This window comes from Peromyscus eremicus, chromosome 4 (genome assembly GCF_949786415.1).
Source record: "Peromyscus eremicus chromosome 4, PerEre_H2_v1, whole genome shotgun sequence".
NCBI lineage: Eukaryota > Metazoa > Chordata > Mammalia > Rodentia > Cricetidae > Peromyscus > Peromyscus eremicus.
In genome coordinates this window covers 35,967,752-35,988,017 of record NC_081419.1, presented here as the reverse complement: position 1 = coordinate 35,988,017, position 20,266 = coordinate 35,967,752, and the positions used below count along the sequence as shown (strand labels likewise).

General features: G+C 41.1%; 1 protein-coding gene across 4 annotated transcripts in view; it reads right to left on the bottom strand.

Moving 5' to 3' along the window:
• The window catches only part of Gpd2 (glycerol-3-phosphate dehydrogenase 2), a 142,754-nt gene that overhangs the window by 10,292 nt on the left and 112,196 nt on the right, over window positions 1–20,266 (bottom strand). For all 4 annotated transcript variants that reach the window (XM_059260482.1, XM_059260479.1, XM_059260480.1 and 1 more), the window contains exons 9-13: window positions 13,851–14,044; window positions 3,983–4,117; window positions 3,603–3,778; window positions 2,957–3,088; window positions 1,984–2,142 (exon numbers count right to left, since the gene is read on the bottom strand). In XM_059260482.1, the coding sequence (XP_059116465.1) occupies window positions 1,984–2,142; window positions 2,957–3,088; window positions 3,603–3,778; window positions 3,983–4,117; window positions 13,851–14,044 (796 nt within the window). The remainder of the gene's footprint in view (window positions 1–1,983; window positions 2,143–2,956; window positions 3,089–3,602; window positions 3,779–3,982; window positions 4,118–13,850; window positions 14,045–20,266) is intronic.

Sequence of the window (20,266 nt, the reverse complement as noted above, 5' to 3'; positions counted from 1 at the left end):
AATGGACTAAACTTAAGCCTATGAACCTACCCTTTCTCCCACTTTCCCAGGAATTCCACCTTTAGGATCTACATCATAATATGAGCACTTGAAGGTTAGTTAGGCTATAGGCCCAATCCTGTGGGCATCATCAACGCATGCTCGATAATGCTCATTCACTAGACATGTGAATATGCCAAGGAGCCTTCTGTCCGTGAACCATAAAAGGTGGGGAGACCCACTGGTGCCTTGATCCTAGACTTCATGTTAGAAAGTAAAGAAATGATTTTGAGAAATGAATGTTTGCTATCTGAAGCATCCCACTAGCAGTATTCTGTTGCAGTAGTCCTAATGTACTGTTATCCTCTGAGTCACAGCTCTCTTAGTCCTCTTAAAACTCCCCCAACCTTAGTACCTATTCTTTTCTAGTTCTTCTATACAATTCCTTATTCCTCCAGTTTCTATACTTTGCAGTGTCCCTAGCCTAATCTCAGTCAGAGTCACTTGCCCCACCTACCAGCATTAAGTCCTTGATGATCATATCTAATATATCCAAATGTATCTAATATATCAAAAGCCAATTTAAAAATGTACATTCTGCTATGGCTTCTGGATATATCCAATGGTAAGTATGGATTATTTTCTCATAAAATCCCCAAAGCCAGTTCAATGATCATGAGACATACCAGTAGCCTATATCAAGGTGACAATAATGAATGCGATAAGAAAGGGTGAGTCTCAATCATGATGTGAAGATGATTACAGGAAGATTGAGTGGCTTTAGACAAGATATGAGTGAATACACGAAGTGTGATGCTAAAGTTGAGACCTGAGCAACTGAGGGGCAATGAGCTGTTAAGATGTGGAGAGGGCTCTAGGGACAGCACCTGAAGGAGCCATGAAGACACTCAAAAGAAATATTCTTCCTGAGTATAAAAAAGGATTCAAACCAGGGTTGATGGATATACCTACTATCGTAGTACCTCAGAGGTAAAAGCAGTATGGAGACCTCAAAGCCAGCCTGGACTACATTGCAAACTCTCTCAATTCAAGAGGGAGCGTTGAATCAACTGTGCCAAATGTAACTACCTGGCCAAATAAAGTGAGCACCACGAGCTGACAAGTGTATCGTGTCATGCAGTGTGGATATCCTTGGTGAGTTCGTCCAGAGTTAAACAGGGACATATCACAGAAAGTTGTACAGATTCAGTTAAAGAAAGAACAGAGTTCAGTAAATGAAGAAGATATTTTTTCAGTATTTGAAAGTAATGTGATCCCTCTGCACATAAAAATGAAAATAGTTTGGGTTAGAAGAAAGGAGGAGGAAGAAGGAGAAGGAAGAAGAAAGAAGGAGGAGAAAGAAGGAGGAAGGAAGGAGGAAAAAGGAAGGAGAAGGAGAAGATGATTTTCTATTTATTACCACAAGCCCAGGTGTGGGGGGGGGGAGCGGAAGGGCGTGGGTTTATATATGTGTGTATGTGTGTATATGTTTATGCCCTCATGCATATCCAGGCATCTCTGGAATTATTTTTTTAATTTGGTAATAAATATAAGACATCAAATGGTACTTTGGTCTTTCTTCATATTGTAAAGGTCTCTCATCTTTCAAAATATTAAGTGATACAAATAATAAGCCCTTTGTGGTCAGGCAGTGAAACCACTATTCTTATCAAAGGATTATCAAGAGCAGAAATTCTACTAATCATGTTCTAAGAGTGTTTTCAATGAGACTTAGAAAAGGCTGCACCCAACCGTTATTCATATCTTTCTTTCCCAGGAATTATGACCAGGGATTAAAAAAGCATTCTCTAGATTTCTATAACAACAAAATTATCCTATGAGTATCTTTCATTTTCTTAAAACCTAGCAATATTAAAAATGTATATACAGACGTTAGCAGGAAACCTAAAACCATCATCAAAAGTTATGCAATCCTTTACAAACAGACCAGGCTGTTACACGTTTATAAATGGAACTGTGGTCATAAAGACTTTTATACAGTACCTGTTTCTTAGCCTCACTCCAGTTCAGTTCTCTGCCCATTAATTCAACAATCTTGGGCAGCGCTTCCTCTGCAGCCTGGACATTGAGAAAGGCTAGGCGAGTGCGACGTGAAATCATGTCAACTGCAGTGCAGGCATATTCTTTAATCCCATATTTCACCTAAATTAAAGAAAAATTGCTAGTTTGACTCTTTTTTAAAATAGTCCAGTTTTAAATTTTTTTAAAAAATGCTTTACGAAAAGCTGATATTTTTCTCTAGCTGCTTGGGTTCTCCATCAGACGCAGGCACGCTTATGGCACAGCACAAGCCCTTCGTCTGCCTACCACAGTAGGCTGGAAAATGGGGTGAGCTGGATAAGAGCGAATGCCTTCTTCTAAAGAGAACGAGGCACAGGCATGCAAACTGCATCATCTCCCACCAGCCACAGGAATCACTTCTCTTTGCTAACGCATAGTGGAAACATTCGTTTTCATGGCTGACTATGCAAGCAATGAGGACAGAAAAGTTACAGTGTCAGCTCCTTAGGCTGTCAAGTTTTCTGCCTCGGGGACCACCAAGTGGAGCTTACGGGACACTGACTTAAGGCATAAGGAATTACAAATATACAAAGCATGGTCTCTGCTTTCATAGCATCAGAAAGCACGCTGAGAAATAAGACAAATCTCTAAGAAATTATCAAAACAGGAGGACAAGGAACCAGTCAAGATGGAAGAAGGGATGCGAACTTAAAAGAGCTATGAGTTCTGAGACAACCTAACCAAATTTGCAGACTTGTGATTCTCTGAACGAACTCTGGAATTTGCATTCATACTGTTACCATTACCAACATCACTGTGAAAGGTTTGTGAAAGCCAGAGACTTTACTCCAGATTTTGGCTGACATGTGTGCTTTAAAAACTTAGCAGTCCGTAATTGCTAAAGACAGAACGACCAGGTGAATGGCAGAGCGCAGTTCCTGTGACCACCACATACCTCTGCTTCGATGTATGGAAATTCTGACACAAGACGCACCCCAACAACAGGCCATCGCTTTCCAGTCACACTTGCCATTTTGGCCACCTCGAAAGCCTTGTCGCCATAGGTGGCGGCAAGATGCTGTGCCACCTACAGAAACAACACTGCATTAGACGGGCACTCGGGAGTCATTCCGTTAAGGTACAGAACAAAACAACACTACATCCTTCTAATGTCAGCTTTCTCACAGCCTGTAACTAATAGTCCTCAGGGAAGGTTAGGTCCGGACTTTGTAGGAGGAAACCACTTGGGTTCGGAATGCTTAGGCCAGCGCTGACTCGGCATTCATGCAGTACCTGATCAGTGACAGATGAAGTTTCAGCCTCATGTTGGCCCTCCTGAGGAACAGCCCTTCTCACACTCAAGAAGTGGGGGGAATTTGTACACTAGGAACCAACCAAATAAATTGCAGATTTCAAAGAGAAACCAACGTTCATCGCTTTAGGCGACTATAATAAAGTTGGGCCATCTTTTCTTGTTTTCTTTTGCGGAACACAAGAGTGACAAGCAGAGCAAAAGGTCACTCTGAATCAGAGAGGCCACACCATGGCTACTGAATGTGATCTCGGCATCAAAGCAAGGTAGTATGGCAATGCACACAAACCTCACTCTCAAGTCCATAGTCCTGGACCAGCCTGATGTAGAGTGTGGGGCTCCAATCTTTGCCTCCTTGGAGGAACAGCCCAACTGTCCGACACGGTCCTGCCTTCAGGTTGTGAACCTTGATAGCTGCATTCACAGCGTCTTCTGCCATTGAGCGATACGTCGTCCACTTCCCACCTATGAGAGAGATTGTTAAGCTCTTAAGCTGGCATTCTGAATTTTTCTGATAATTAACCAGTTACCAATAATGACAACAGTCACCTCTTGGCAGGAAATTTGGCAAAAAGGTTCTACTAGGAATCATAAAATCAAAATACTCATTCATGAGAGTGAAGGGGGACAATCCAAAGAATGAGTCACCACCACCACCACCCCCAATACCTGCTATTGTGATGAGGCCGCTCTCACTGACTTCAACAACGTGATTTCGGGAGATGGACTGAGTGTCTGCAGAGTTGGGATCAATGACAAGGGGCCGGATACCACTCCATGCTGCCAGGACATCCCCTCTTCTCACTGGTAGAAATCAAAAACATTTTCACAAAAGTAGGAATGCGTAGGAAAGCATTCAGCAGGAGTATAGCGGCACAGGTGAGGGCAGAGAAAGTAACCTGAAGTGGAACAACTAACTATGAAGGTGGGAAGTCTGCGGCACAAAAATAATTTGCTTGAGGGAGCAAAGGACCTGGAGACCACAAGCAAAGGTGTCAAAGAGAAAGCCACAGAAGCCAATGTCACGAACCCCAACAGGGAAAAAAGATTACCATCAAGAGAAAAGAAGACATTATAAACTAGTACATTTCCTTCTAGAAGAAACCTGGCTCTCTCCTCCAGAATTACAAAGATCTTCATGACAGCATCAAACTTGGTTCTTTCTGGCTTTACTCCTCAAACTGAGGTGTCCCTCAACTGCTGACAATTTCTATTCTCTGTTCTCTTCTCAACCCTAGCCTCTGTAACTGACCCAGAGATGGGCACATTGGCTCCTCCCAGTAGCCATGTAATACTTGTGAGGTGTGAAAGCTCCCTCAGTGTTCAAGATGCTATAAAATCATTCTCTCTTATCTTTGGCAAAATACTATTACTGATACCAAGCAATCAGAGAACTGCTGAAAAGCATTTATTATTGATCTAACAATGGGTGAGGGACACAGATCAGTGGTGTCTACCATCAGGGCAGGGACACCTGTAATCCTTACTTAGGAAGCTGAGGCAGGGAGATTACCACAAGTTAGAGGCCAGCCTGGACTACATATTAAGTTTCAGGCCAGTAGTGGTTACATAGATCCTGTTTCAAACACGAATTAGCTTTCCGGTAAAGATTAATTCAACTAAAGCAAATGTGCCATAGTTTAATGTCGTTGACTAAGGGCCGGTCTTCAAATGACGGCTCTGAAAGAGGGAATGGACGTCCAACAGCTCCGCTGGATCAAGGGAAGCAAGAACATGAGCCCTTATGCCAGGACTCTGCCCCAGGTCTAGCCCTCTGGTACGTGTGTGTGTGTGTGTGTGTGTGTGTGTGTGTGTGTGTGTGTGTGTAAAAAACTTCATTTATTTATTCTTCTCTCATATACTATATCCCGACTGCAGTTTCCCCTCCCTCCTCTCCTCCAAGTCTCTCCCCTCCGCCTCCCCTCTTCCCCAGATCCATTCTTCCATTTCCCTTCAGGAAAGGGCAGGCCTCCCGGGAATATCAACCACACAGCAATAACAAGTTACAATAACACTAAGCACAAACCCTCATATTAAGGCTGGACAAGGCAACCTACTAGGAGGAAAAGGGTCCCTAACGTCAGCAAAAATGTCAGAGACAGCCCTCACCCCCACTGTTAGGAGTCCCACAAGAACACCAGGCTATACAACCATGTGTAGATGGCCTAGGTCAGTCCCATGCAGGCTCCCTGATTACTACTCCAGTCTCTGTGAGCCATCTGTTTTCTCAAATAGATCCTGAGATTTCTGTGGCCTGGGTAACCCAGCTTCACAGAGTTCTACAAGTCTCAACATTTTTTAGCATAAATAGTGTAAAGCGCTTTAATCTCTATAAAATACCTAACTAGGGCATTGCTATTATTTCCATTAGCGTTTACACAGCTCTCAGAGTCAAAAATAAAACAACCAAACCACCTCCAATGTCACTGTGATCCGTGCACAGTCAGTCCCTCCCGTGTCTGCGAAATTCCCTTGGTAGCCACACTGATCAGGAATCTGGATTAAAATCTTGAAGCTCCATGACTAAATTCTTAAGTATTTTAGGGAAAATTGGGGGTTCCAGAATAAATGTGAAGCACATGCAAAGCAGTTATCTGGCCAAGGATTCACCACTTCCACGCTAATGGACAAACACAACACACACCCAAGGCTATACTGTCTGAAAAAGAGGAACCTGCCGGGCGGTGGTGGCGCACGCCTTTAATCCCAGCACTCAGGAGGCAGAGCCAGGTGGATCTCTGTGAGTTCGAGGCCAGCTTGGGCTACCAAGTGAGTTCCAGGAAAGGCGCAAAGCTACACAGAGAAACCCTGTCTCAAAAAACCAAAAAAAAAAAAAAAAAAAAAAAAGAGGAACCTGAGATACTCAAGGAGATCACTCATGAAGGAGCGTGGAGGAAAACAGTCAACAGATTAATCTCACCTCCATCCTTACTCCTGGCACTGGTCCTCAGACTCATCATCAAGAAGAAAGAGTTCACAACCAGGAAAGTTCTTTACACTCTGTATCTTAGTATTTGCTTTTTTAGCTTGAAATTTTTATCACGAAGATGTCATCATTTTGAGAGGGAGTGGGTAAGGTACACAGGCATTCAAGGAAGAATGGGGTAGCATAATGCACTTACTATACTCATGTATAAAATACTCAAAAAAATACAATCTAAGTTTAAAAAAAAAGGAGGTAATATAGATTGAAAACAAGACAAAAAAATAAAAAAGAAAATTTATCAGATGGAGAATTAAATTATTAAGATACACTTTAAGGATAATAAAAATTTACTTGAAATATGAAGTATTCTGTATGGCTTACAGGACTTTTACATTACTAAGCCAGAGTAAAGTCAAGTTATCTCCCTATCTATCTATCTATCTATCTATCTATCTATCTATCTATCTATCTATCATCCATCCATCCATCCATCTATCTACCTACCTACCTACCTACCCTCTGTCTGCCCACCCCCCCAAACTTGACACAATAATTCTTATGGATTACTCAAAATGTTATTTGCTCAAAAAAGTTTGTAGTCTGTAGCCCACTACCACGAAAACTCAGCAATGTTGGCTCAAGCTCACAGCTGCAGCTATGTGCTCTGTCCAGGGAGTACAGAACAACTAAACACAGAAACATTAATTCTCACTTTCAAGGAAAAGACATGGCAGCTAACTGAAGCTGACAGACATCTCCCTTGATGATCTATTTAAGCAACATATAAACCTTGCACAAGTGTGAAGCAAAGCCAAATGAAAGTTCAGTAAAGGAGGAGATTCTAGGGGAGATGGACAGTTGGGCTAACGAGTCACCGACATGTTTTCTCATTTTCTGCAAGCTCCGCAGCCATGCTGTAACCAGGAAGGAAACAGTCCTAGGGACAGGGCAAGAATCCTTAGAGGTGGTGGAACAAAGAGGATTAACATCTACCTAAGTCATAGCTCAATCACTAAATTAACCACTTCTGCCTTCTCCTATCTGAATTCCTGCTTTAGAAGATGATGAGTTGGAACCTCCTCCCTCAATTCAGGGACTCCATTAACCCTGAGCATTTCCTTCTCTACAATATTTAAATGCTCTTGACTCTGATGAGCAGGACAGTTCTGCAACTGTTTTTGCAATGTGGGAAAAGTCTGCTATTGGCACGGTCTAATTGACTAGCCAACTGCAGCAGCAGGCAGCAGCTACTCTTCGGAAATGTGATTTAGGTAACTAAGGAAGTGAAATTGCAGTTCATTTAAATAGCTAACATGCATGTCTCTAAAAGCTCCCTAGAACACAGGCAGGCTGATCCCATTAGATCACCAAGATGGCTGGTCACATCAAAACTACCTTGCCTTCATCTCTAAGACACAGCCACCCACTGACATTTGAGTAACTTGCTATGCTCAGAAAAATGTACTTTCATACCTAAACAATCCCCCTTTCTTACTAGCCTCGTGAGATCAAAGAAATGAAAAATAGTTATATGGAGTGGTTTGAAAAAAAAAAAAAAAGGTCTCCAAAGAGAGTGGCACTATTAGGAGTTGTGACTTTGCTCAAGCTACGGTCAGTGTAACACACAGTTGATTCTGCTACCAATGGATCAAGATGTAGAACTCTCAGCTCCTTCTCCAGTGCCACGTCTGCCTGCCTGCCTGCTACCCAACATACCGATAACGAACAAAACCTCTGAAACTGTAAGCAAGCCTCAATTAAATGTTTTCCTTTGAGCAGAGCAGTGGTGGTGCACACCTTTAATCCCAGCACTTGGGAAAAGGCAGGTGAAACTCTATGAGTTCCAGGCCAACCTGGTCTACAGAGAGACGTCCAGAACAGCTAGGGCTACACAGAGAAACACTGTCTCAAAAAAAAAAAAAAAAAAAAAAAAAAATCCTGTATAAGAGTTGCCATGGTCATGGTGTCTCTTCACAGCAATAGAAACCCGAACTAAGACACTTCCTCTCAAATTATTATTCTGAAACTGGTCCTATTATATACATTTGTAACCAAGAGAAGGTAGTGACTGAGAACTGCCAAAGCGTCCAAAGGAGAAAATCTGTGGAAAACATAGCAAATTGGAGCTTTGGTGTCTTAGAACTCAGACTCATTCTCTTCCCACAGGTAAGCAAGACTTCATTACTCTTCCATCTCTTCCTCATCGTGTTGCTTGTCTTTAGCAGCAATGATTCAGAGATCTCTCAGCATTCTAAATGTGCCAAGTAAAAGTTATAAAATATTTGCTGGAATACTAATATGGTTCTCTGAGCAGCCCAGAGTGGTGTCTCCAGCATGGAATCCTTGTACTTGAGAGGTTGAGACAGAACTACCATGAATTCAAGACTAGCCTGGGCTACAAAATGAGACCCTGGCTAAAAAATAATAAACAGATAACTGGGAGCAGTGGTGTACACTTTTAAACCCAGCACTCAGGAGACAGAAGCAGGTAGGTCTCTGAACTGGAAATCAGCCTGGTCTATACAGAAAGTTCCAGGCCATGCTAGATAGGGAGACCCTATCAAATTCATTTCTATTATACCGTCAATAAATCACTTGGTTTACTCTATGATCTGAAGAATAAAATAGAAATAGTAAAGGTGAACAGAGCTTATCACAGCTCCTTGAAAACAGAAAAACTCAAAGTGATTGTTTCAGATTATAATAAATACTTTTCCTCTCATATCCTTGGCAAGATAAGTGTTTGTTTTAAAATTAATAAAAAATGAAAGCCACAGGAAGGGACAATTAAGCCTAAGCATGTGATTCTGCTTGGCATTAGTCATTTAGGTATGCATTTCGGGGTGTTCTCTCTCATGCTTACCACTCTCAAAAAAAAAAAAATCCCAAAGAACCATGTGAAAATACCTAAATGGGTACAAGGAAACAGTGTCAGAAATCAATACTTCTCTAGCAGCGTGTTTAACCTGCTGGAATGAAGTGTTAATCACAGAAATAAGATACCATATTACATTTATAAACTAATGAAACTAGAAAAAGCAAGGCGTGTGACACTCTAATTAAACAGCTGGAAGACAGCCAAGCCTGTGTAAGTTGATAACCCGAGTACAATCTCTGGCAGGGAAAAGGCAGGTCTGCAGTGAGTTGATATGACCAGCCCGGCTGTTAATTGAATAACAGGCAATCTATAAACACTACTAACTGTACATGTGCAAGCGCAGAAGCAGCCTCGAGAAGCACCCTAACACTGTGTGCCTGGAGGAAGTGCCCAGCACATCTTCTGTTTCTCCCTGTCCACTGCACTTGTAACTCGGTCCCCATCATGGCATCCCTCTGATTAACCTCTGCACAGTAACTTAATGATACATTTTTCAAAAGATCATTTTTCTTCCTAACTCAACATGGACTGCAGAACTATCAATTACCCATTTCAACAAGGAACAAACAAGTCATCTAGAAATTTCAGCCTGCGAATAGAAAGCTTTCTAAACTGTAAAAGAAGACACAGGTTTATTTGCAACAGGCGAGATGCTCTGCAGAACTGTTCCCAGGCATCCTGCAGAAGTGCACCAGCTGCTGTGAGCACCATGGAGTGTGAGGGTTTGACGCTCCTCTCCTCCCTCTCTCCCTTAAGGATCGAGCCATTTGAGGAGACTCAGAAACTGCTATCAGAACTTACTTATCCATTTAATAAAAACTTTTCATATGATTATATCATATGAAATGCAATGAATGTAAAACATTTTAAAACGGCAGCTCTGGGCTACCAAGATGGTTCAGAGGGTAAAGGCAATTGCTGTGCAAGCCAGGGAATCTGAATTTGGTCCCAACAACCCACATAAAGGGAGACAGAGAGAACGAACTTAACCAAGTGGTTCTCTGCCCTCAATACTTGTGCCTACACACACACACACACACACATGCCATATGCAGGCACACATCATCCTAAAGGTATCTGATGGCTTCCTTAAAATGAACAGAAAAACTATTTAATCCAGTCTGTACCGGACCCCATATCACATCGTATAATCCAGAACCACTAACCAAAGTACTGTACAGTATTTAGATGGTCATATCAGAGTCAGATTTCCTTAAGACTCATCACACCCCAATACTATCAAGCTGGGAGGGGAAAAAAAAGTCACTGTCCCTCAGCTTCAACTAATGAAGGCATTACATCTCTCTTAGAAGGAAGGAGGGAGAGACTGACAACATGCTTGAAAAGCAGTGTGTCTGACACGTACAATACTCTGTGACAGCAGAGCTGGGAAAGACAGCACAAAGAGACAATTCTAAAAGTGTCTGGAGATGACAATGCTTGTTTCTTTCACATTTCATTAGTACATAAGAGGCTACTAGATTCCACCAAAATACCTAGAGAAAGCCCACGACTATGAAAGTCTTCACTGTAAGATACAGGGAGCTTCAGCCAACTGCTCCCCTTTATCAGGTCTAAGTATGATTTCTCAAATATGGGGAGTCCAGTCAATTGGAAATGAGAATGCAAAGAAACTGTGAAGGAGGACTCTTCATTAAATTTTAAAGTGTAAATTTAAGAGCAAAAGTGCATACAGCTGACAGAGCTATCACCTCCTGGATACTAAACCTAAAGGACACATACATAGTCTCATCAAGATGGTGCCCAAGCCACCAAGGGAAAAGCCTGCTCAGTAGTATTCAACCACTTTTGTAAACATTCGAATTAAGAAGTCATCTTTGTGAGTTTCTCCACTTCCCTGATAACCACAGGATAAGGGATTTGAAGAGGACTCTAGTGGGAACGGCCAAGTCTTCTCTACTTATAGGTAGAGTAAAAGTGCCACCACCTCTGTCAGATGTCAAAGCTCCTATGGGGCAGATTTTCACATTCATCCTGGACACAGTGGCTTTCCAGGACCCACCGCTGCCTCTAGCACAGCCAACCTGACAGCACAGTAAGCAGCCGGGTTTCTCGTCCTTACTGCATGTACCTGGGAAGGCCTAAGAAAGTGTCCATAGTCTTGTCTCCTCTTGAATTCGTTCTATACTTTGTTCTCACAATCTTAGAGTACACCTATAACCCTACTCTTGACAAACTTTATATACAAGCAAATACAAAAAGGAGTGGGGAATTATTATCATATTGAAACACAATCATAGCCAGACATCTAAGCTCCATCCAGATCTACAATGGACAAGCAAAGGATTAAGTTTAAATAACAAGGAGGTTTAAGATACTTAAATAGAGACGTTAAACAAAGCATGGCTGCCTCCAGGTAGTAAGTGTTGAACATAGAGACTGGTTGTAAAAATTAATCACATTTATTTAATAATTGTATGCTATTGTTGCAAATATCCAAAGCGATTCTATTCAGGGTAGAATTATATACATTACTTTAAATTAGAAATAACTAATAATATACAATAGGGACAAATCCATTAAACTAAGACAATAATCTGAACCAGTCTCTAGAGCTCTTTGACTAGTTCAATACATGATTATACAATGGAACAACAATGTAGGGAAGAAGGATTCGTAAATGCTAGTGAGCTGCATCCAGATAAAAATGGTGTCTGGCCGGGCGGTGGTGGCGCACGCCTTTAATCCCAGCACTCGGGAGGCAGAGCCAGGCGGATCTCTGTGAGTTCGAGGCCAGCCTGGGCTACCAAGTGAGTCCCAGGAAAGGCGCAAAGCTACACAGAGAAACCCTGTCTCGAAAAACCAAAAAAAAAAAAAAAAAAAAAAAAAAATGGTGTCTGTATTTCCTCCACTGAAGCCAACCAACATTGTAAGACCACTTATACAAATAGATGAAGACTGTTTTTCTAAACCATTAAGCCATCTATCTCCTTGATCACGGAAAGATGGCAAAAGTAATGTCACTACCAAATCCTCAGCTTCCTGATTGAGGTGCAGCAAATCAGTGAGTGGGTCTCTGAGACCCCAAATGTTGAAAGCTTTTTTGTAGCCTGGAGGCTGCAGCCAATGGCTATGTGGTTATCACTACCACAGAATGAGAACATTGAACTACATGGTGAATGCTGTGGAGATCATTTGGATTACCATGAGAGGGAATGAAGGAAAGAAAAGAAAAATGGAAAGACTCACGAACATTCAAAGAAGTCCCAAAGTAACTTTAGTTCTGAAGGCTGAGCTCTACCACAGGCAGAGTGCCCTTCCCAACATAGTTCAGCATAAGCAAAAAGAGAAAGTGAGAAAGTGATTTCGTCCTCGGGAAGAAATCAAACAAGACACACACACACACACACACACACACACACACACACACACACACACACATATATACACAAAGCATGGAAGAAGATGGTCACTAAAATCTGCTTTGTTGGCAAGGGCATTGCAAGAAAACCACCTAAATGTGAAAGGTTCAATGGATCAATGTGCTTATGTTTCAAGACGGCCCATGGCAATGCATACTGAGCTGAGAGGTATCTTCTCCCTACCAAAACTAAGTGTGAAAAGACTCACTCATGCCCACTATATATACCTTGGAGTGTCATTACCACAGGTATAGCTACTGAAGTGAAGTATGCCCAGTCCACAAACAGTCTTGGAAATGTGGATACATAGAACGTGGCCTTTTTGATTTGACAACTCTTTAATGCAAGCTGATTAAACTACTGAATCTACCATTGCTGTAATATCTGCAATCAAAGAGAACTATTTATTAAATTGTAAAATAAAATCCCCCAAAACCACCAACAGCTAACTAATTTACTTTTGCCCAAAAGAGTCATGAGTAGTAACATGTCAACTAGCTAACAAGTTTTGTAGATGAAGACTCCCTTCCCATGGGGAGCTCCAAGAACACATCTTAGACTAGTGCTGGAACATATGGTTGTGATATGCTAGTATAACCGCTGCCCCTGAAAGACAGGTGATGTCCTGAAGTATAAATATTATGCCAAGATACGGTGATGATACAAAGGAAAGCTCAGAAGTCATCACTGAAACAAAGGGACAAGGGCTTAAATGTATATTGCCTAACTTGGTAAGGATAAATAATACAACCATTAGACCACAGAACACATGGAAAGGGGGCGGGGTTAGATAAAAACAAAGAAGCCATTTAAGGGCCACTTCCAACTGTCTAAGTATGAAATGACACAGTTGAGCCAGATGTGATGGCATACTCCTATAATTCCACTAGAGAGACTGAGACAGGAGAATTGTTATGAGTTCAAAGCATGCCTGGTCTACACAATAATACTCTGTCTGGGAATAGGAGGAGGTACAGACATAAAACTGGCCAATAGCCAGAGAGATAAAATGGGAAAAGGGATGCATGGTGTTCTAGGTGTGCTAGCCAGTTTTATGTCAACTTGACACAAGCTAGAATCATCTGAGAGGAGGAAACCTCAAATGAGAAAATGCCCCCATAAGAAAGGGCTATAGGCAAGCCTATAGAGCATTTTCTTAATTAGTGATTAATGGGGGAGGGTGAGGGAGGGGAAGGGAGGGGGAAGGGGGGGAGGGGAGGGGAGGGAAGGGAAAGCTAAGGATGATAGCATTCAAGGTGTAGTGATGTTTCAGGCTAGAGGCAAGAAAGGCCTGGAAAAGTCTGGTAGCTATCAAAGAGGGAAGAAACATTACAGGAACACTTACGTTACCTTCAACATCACAACTCAGGTAGTTGCGCACTTCATTCAAGATGAAGTTGATGTCGTCTTCTGAAGGAATAGGATGGTGTGTGAGTTCTGTAGCTGAATCAGTAGTGCCAGCAATAGTCATCTTCTGCCAAGGCAAGAAGAAAATAACTCTCCCATCACTGGTTGCAGGATCAAGAAGTCCCATGCTTTCAGGGCTGAAGTAAAAAGAAACTAATTTATTTTCTGTTTGGCATTAATGTTCAAATAAGCAAAATAAAGAAGAAGTGAACTACTTATTATTCCATCCTAATCCATAGACATTCCTAAAATTTTAAAAATCGGTAAAAAATAAGGAACTGAGCAAATGTGGTAATATCATCCTGCAACCATCTCCATCTAACAATGCAAGGCTCATTAATCGTCTTTCAGTTGTTTTGGTTTTTACACTTTGGACCACTCACATTAGATAATGTCAGTGGAATAAATGCCTATAATTTCTTTTACTATGGCCAATTAACGATGACTCTTCAACCTTTCTTGGAGTCTATGAAAAGTATTTTCCTGGGACACTTGACATTTTGCACAATCCATGGTAGAAAACCTGAGAAGTACATGAGAAAGCAAAGCCAAACTTTCTGGAAACTAAAATGGAATCACCAAGTAAGGCCTTTGTTCCTTGACTTGAACCTGTGCCACTTTGTCCAAGTGACAGGAGTGTCAACAAGTGTATGGAGAAAAAAAGAGGGTGGTCTTTTGTTTGTTTGTTTTTGCTTATTTGCTAAATAGCAGCTATTGGTCGGGCCAAATGGAGAGGAATAGGTTAGCAACTAGAATCTTCCAAACAGAAGACACTAATGTTTTATGCCAATAATTAAAGTGAAAGACAAGCCCCTCACACAGATACAAAAATCTTTCTAAATCTTAGCCAAGAATTTTCACTAACATATGCTGTACAAATTAAACACAAATACTCTTGAAAGAATGGGCAACTGTAAGCAAACATTAATAAAACCCGTAGATGGGGCTGGAGAGATGGCTCAGCAGTTAAGAGCACTAGCCCTTCTTCCAGATGATCACGGTTCAAGTCCCAGTACTTATGTGGCAGCTCATCACATAGATAAGTACAGTTCCAGGGGAAAGGACGCCCTCTTCTGACCTCCCTGGGTACCAGCATGCTCAAGGTGCATAGACACACTCGCAGACAACAAACTCACCGGCCTAAGATAAAAAAATCATATTAAAAAATAAAATCCTTGGGTCGCTGTCTACAAACTATTGTTTGAATGTACACTTTCAAGAAAATGTGAAGTTGTCAAAGAAGTGGAAAGGATCCGGAAAAGTATCATATTCAAATCGAGTAGTAGAAATCTTTACATAGCTGTCACATTTGACTGAATTCTCCCAGAGAGCTAGAGTTAAAGGTATGTTCTGCAATGAAATTCCTTAGGCGGGAAACAATCACATTCGGTTTAAGTGATTTTCAAGAAATCTCTCTTACACAAATGTATTTAAAGAGCATGCAGTAGACTTCTTATGTTTATTATACCCTTAAAACATTTCAAAGATTTATTCAAATGGGTAGGGAGATGAGAGGCTAACAACTGTTAAAAAGCAAACCAAAAATATTTTCCATAAAACAGAAATCTCTGATCAGCTCCATGAGTGCCTCTTCTTTATGTAAACTATGGGGAGGACCAGTCTTTCTCTGCAAGGCTGCCAGCCCTGCATAGCTCTGCGTTCTAAATTCAAAGAGCCCAGGGAAGAGTACTGCTCATTCAAAATCTATCCTTTCCCTAAGGTTCCTACCACCAGCCAGGGTCCCAGATAAGTAAATTTCACCCTAACATGCTGAAAACTAGTGTCCAATATTTTTTTTTCCTCTCTAAAAAAGGATTTAACAATTCCTAGTCAATCTCATGTCTTATAAAATTTTGGAGGGGGCTCCAAATTGATGTCCCCTTAGATTAAACCACCAGTCACTTTAGGTTGGACACTAACTTCAAGTTCCAAGCTATGGTTTGATAAATGGCCTTTTGTTGAAACAAAACATGTGAGAAATGTCAGAGAAATTTCATGGTGACATAGTTTACATACAACTATCTCACAAACTGGAAAACTCATGGCAGGTTTTAAATAACACAAATGATAAACTTACGTATAAGATTCTACTATTGAGTGACCTGGGTAGGAAGTATAGTTGGAAAAGTACAACTACTTAGACCCTCAAAAACTTCCACTGCAATAAAAGCCATTGAAAGGGTGAAGGTGACAGTTACCAGGCGACATGTACCTGGAACCTGTAGAGAATCAGCTCCTTAAGCGAAGACATATGTGCCCAGCATAAAATTAACAAGCACAGAGGGAAGACAGAACTACTCGGAAACGGTATAAAATTTTCAGAATCCACTTGGAAGTATCTTTCATCAGTTCTAAATTACCTAATTCATAGTCTCCCTTGAGGAAAAGTTTGTTTTCTTATGAAGGATTAGTTCTGCAAGGTCACCCCAAAGAGTCAGCTCTAGTGACAGTACAACGTGAGAGGCGCACGGCGCTTTTCAATCTGTATGATTCATTTGGCATCAGCAAGGGAAGCTTGCTAATTTATGTGTGTGTCTAGGATTAAAGGTAATGAACATTTTTCTCATGCAGACCATTGCTTTCCTGAAGAACCCTTAGTTAAACTGAAATCAATTTATTGTTAACCACTTAGCAATCAGTGTTAGAGCTAACAGTATGTACACACATTACAGGGGAAAAAAATTGACCTCTTGTCAGTAGTAAAAAGCAGCCTGAAAGGAAGAGGTGATTACATTCACGTGCTGCAGTCAATTGGAGTGCTAGTGTTGCTTTTGGAAGAAACCACAATTCTGAGGAAAATTCTTAAATCAAAAAATTGGATTTTAGGAGTAAATTTACAAAAATGATTTCTGTATATAGCGTTTTCTGAAGTTAAAATAGTTCTTCTGGGGCTAGAGAGATGGCTCCGTGGTTAAAAGCACTGGACGCTCTTTAAGGGGACCCAGGTTTGATTCCTAGTACCTACACGGTGTACCGAATCAATCAGTACCTAGTGTAGCGAATCCATCAGTAACTCCAAGACCAGAGAATCCAACACCTCCTTCTTGACTCCACAGGCTCTAAGCATGCATGTGATGCAGAGACATACATGCAGGCAAACACCAATACAGATGAAAGAAAATAAATCTCTAAAAACTATTACTAACCATCCCTACTTCCCCCAAACACATGCCTAAAAGCTGTTACTAGAGTGTTAGGATTATACCAAATTTTATTATTCCATAAAGATACTTCTGCAAATAACCCAAAAAGAAACAGTGGACATACAACCTTAACTCTATCTACCAGCCTACATTCCAAAAATCTATGGCTACTAAAGTCATCAAGTTTCTACACTAATCAGACATAAAGACATAGCAGTTAACAAAACAGATAAAGCTGATGCTTGCAATCGCAATTCTTAGGAGGTGGAGTCAAAAGGAATGTAGGAATTTGAAGCCATTCTGGACAACAGATTAGATGTTGTCTCAAAACAGATCCTTACCAAACTTTGTACACAAGTGATATGCTAAGGCGATACAGAATCAGAAGTTCACAGTAGCTTCATCAGGGGCCCATGCTGACAGGAAGCTAAAGTAGTAGCCAACGCAGGAAGTTCAATGTCAGTGTGGTAACTTCCTCTCCTTATCTAATCACTCTACAAGAGCATGGTAAGTCCTTTTCCAATAATGGAGAAACTAGGGTTCAGAAAATCAGGTTTGCTTCAAAAGACATGACTGGGAGTGATGGCAAAACAGAAAGATATATAAGGTGTGGAGACCAGAAACTAGAGGCATTTGGCTGATTTGGCTGGTTAGGCATTTGGCTGGTTAGGCATTTGGCTGGTTAAGCATTTGGCTGGTTAAGCATTTTGGCTGGTTAAGCTTTCAGGCTTCTAGCAGCACAGTTCAGCTGAGACCCATTCTGGATGAGGACTCAGAGGCCTCCAGTCTGAGGAAACAAGACCACCTGAAGATCCGGCGAGGTGAGATAGCTGTGGCTTGTTCTGATTCTCTGACCTTCCAGCACTCACCCCAATAACTGGCCTCAGGTTTGATTTTATTAATAAGAACTTTTAAGATTCATGCTACAGCCGGGTGGTGGTGGCGCACGCCTTTAATCCCAGCACTCGGGAGGCAGAGCTAGGCAGATCTCTGTGAGTTCGAGGCCAGCCTGGGCTACCAAGTGAGTTCCAGGAAAGGCGCAAAGCTACACAGAGAAATCCTGTCTCGAAAACCCACCCCAAAAAAAAAAGATTCATGCTACATAAAGCGTCAGCATTAACCTAAGACCTCTGTGGGTGAGCGATATAACAGTGAAGAAAACGTAAGACCTACGAGGGCTACTGAACAGAAAGAAGGCCTGCAATCCCAGGACCATCCCAGAAGGTGAGACAGCAGGATCCAGAGTTTGAAGCCAGTCTGGTCTACAGATGAAACTCCATTTAAAAAGAACAGAGAGCCGGGCAGTGGTGGTGCACACCTTTAATCCCAGTACTGGGGAGGCAGAGCCAGGTGGATCTCTGTGAGTTCGAGGCCAGCCTGGGCTACAGAGAGAGATCTAGGACAGGAACCAAAACCACACAGAGAAACCCTGTCTCAAAAAAAAAAAAAAAAAAAAAAAAAAAAACAATAAATAAATAAATAAATAAATAAATATAAAATAAATAAAAAGAACAGAGAGGCAAGGAGGAAAGAGGGGGGGAAACAGACGTAGAAAAATCTCAGCAGTGAGGATAAAAGCTGCATCTGTGTTCTCACCATGTAAACAGGCTAACAGACTAGAAAAACATGGGTGGTTAAACAACACACATGGTGTTCCTAGGTGCCTACTTCCTCAGATATTTAAAACCTTTATAGAACATTTTCATCCCAAACCATGGGATCTAGAGATTAATGTTCAACATGTTTCTGATCTTTACAGAAAATTTGTAGACACATGTATTTCTCAGACCCTACTGCACAAGCTCTAGGTGTGTATTTTGAAGTGACATTGTATCATTAGTGTACTTCTAGCCTACTAAAGTTATTTGAAGTCATATTTTTAATGGTATATAATACTCTCTTGTGTAAATAAGCTGTAGTTTATTTATTTCTCCAAGGTAGAACTGAAGTAGTTTCTAATCTTTCTCAATAATGTCAAAATGAACAACTTTGTATGTAAGACATTTCATGAAGAATTATTACTTACTAGATGATCTGTACTCTTAGCATAGGCTTAGATACTTTTTTCCACAGATATCTTATATATTAATGGTAATTAGTAACAATAATTTAGATGGAGAATAGAGAACACGACTAAAAACCTACTCAAAAACAGCCATGTGATCTCTGACAAAAATGCCAAAAATATACATGAGAGACAAGAGAGCCCCTTCCACAAATGGTAAAACTGGACATCCAAATACACAAAACAACTCAAATAGGTCAAAGACATTAATGGAAGACATGGAACTCTGATGCTATAGGAGGAAAAGACTTCAAGATACAGGCACAGGCAAGGACATTCTCAATAGGACTTCAGTAGTTCAGTAAATGCCGCCAATGGGCAAATAGGATTTCATGAAACTGAAAACTGCATAGCAAAGGAGACAGTTAATCCAGAGAAAAATGTCTGCAGAATGGAAAAAATTTCTTGCTAGTTATATGTCTGACAAAATACTCATTTTTAGAATATACAAAAACTCAAAAAATAACAAACAAATCAGAGGCAGGTAAAGGTTGTCTGCTGCCAAGACTGATGACCTTTTAAACACCTGGACCCAGATAAAAGGAGAGAACTGACTCACACAAACTGTCCTCTGACCTCCACACACATGCTATCGCAGCATGCATGCACACCTGCACATGATCACACCTGTGTATGTGCATGTTTGTGCATGAACACTCCTTCTCACGTGCACATACAACATGCACACACACCAGATAGATAAATGCAATAAAATGTTTTAAAAATAAATCAAGCAAGCCAGTGACTAAGTTGACTGGGCCAATGAAATGGAAAGTTCTCAAAAGATGAAACACAAATGGCCAATAAATGCATGAAAAAAAAAAAAAAAAAAAAACCATTCACTGCCACTAATCATCAGTCAGAACTGCAGTTATTAAGAAAGCAAATAACGGCGGTGGTGGCACACGCCTTTAATCCCAGCACTCGGGAGGCAGAGGCAGGCCTCTGTGAGTTCGAAGCCAGCCTGTGCTACAGAGGGAGTTCCAGGAAAAGGCGCAAAGCTACACGGAGAAACCCTGTCTCGAAAAAACAAAACAAAACAAAAAAAAGAAAGCAAATAACAATAAATGCTGGCAGGGATATGAACAAAAGAGGATTCCTATCCACTGCCAGCAAGAGTGTAAACTAGTCCAGCCACAAAGGAAATCAGC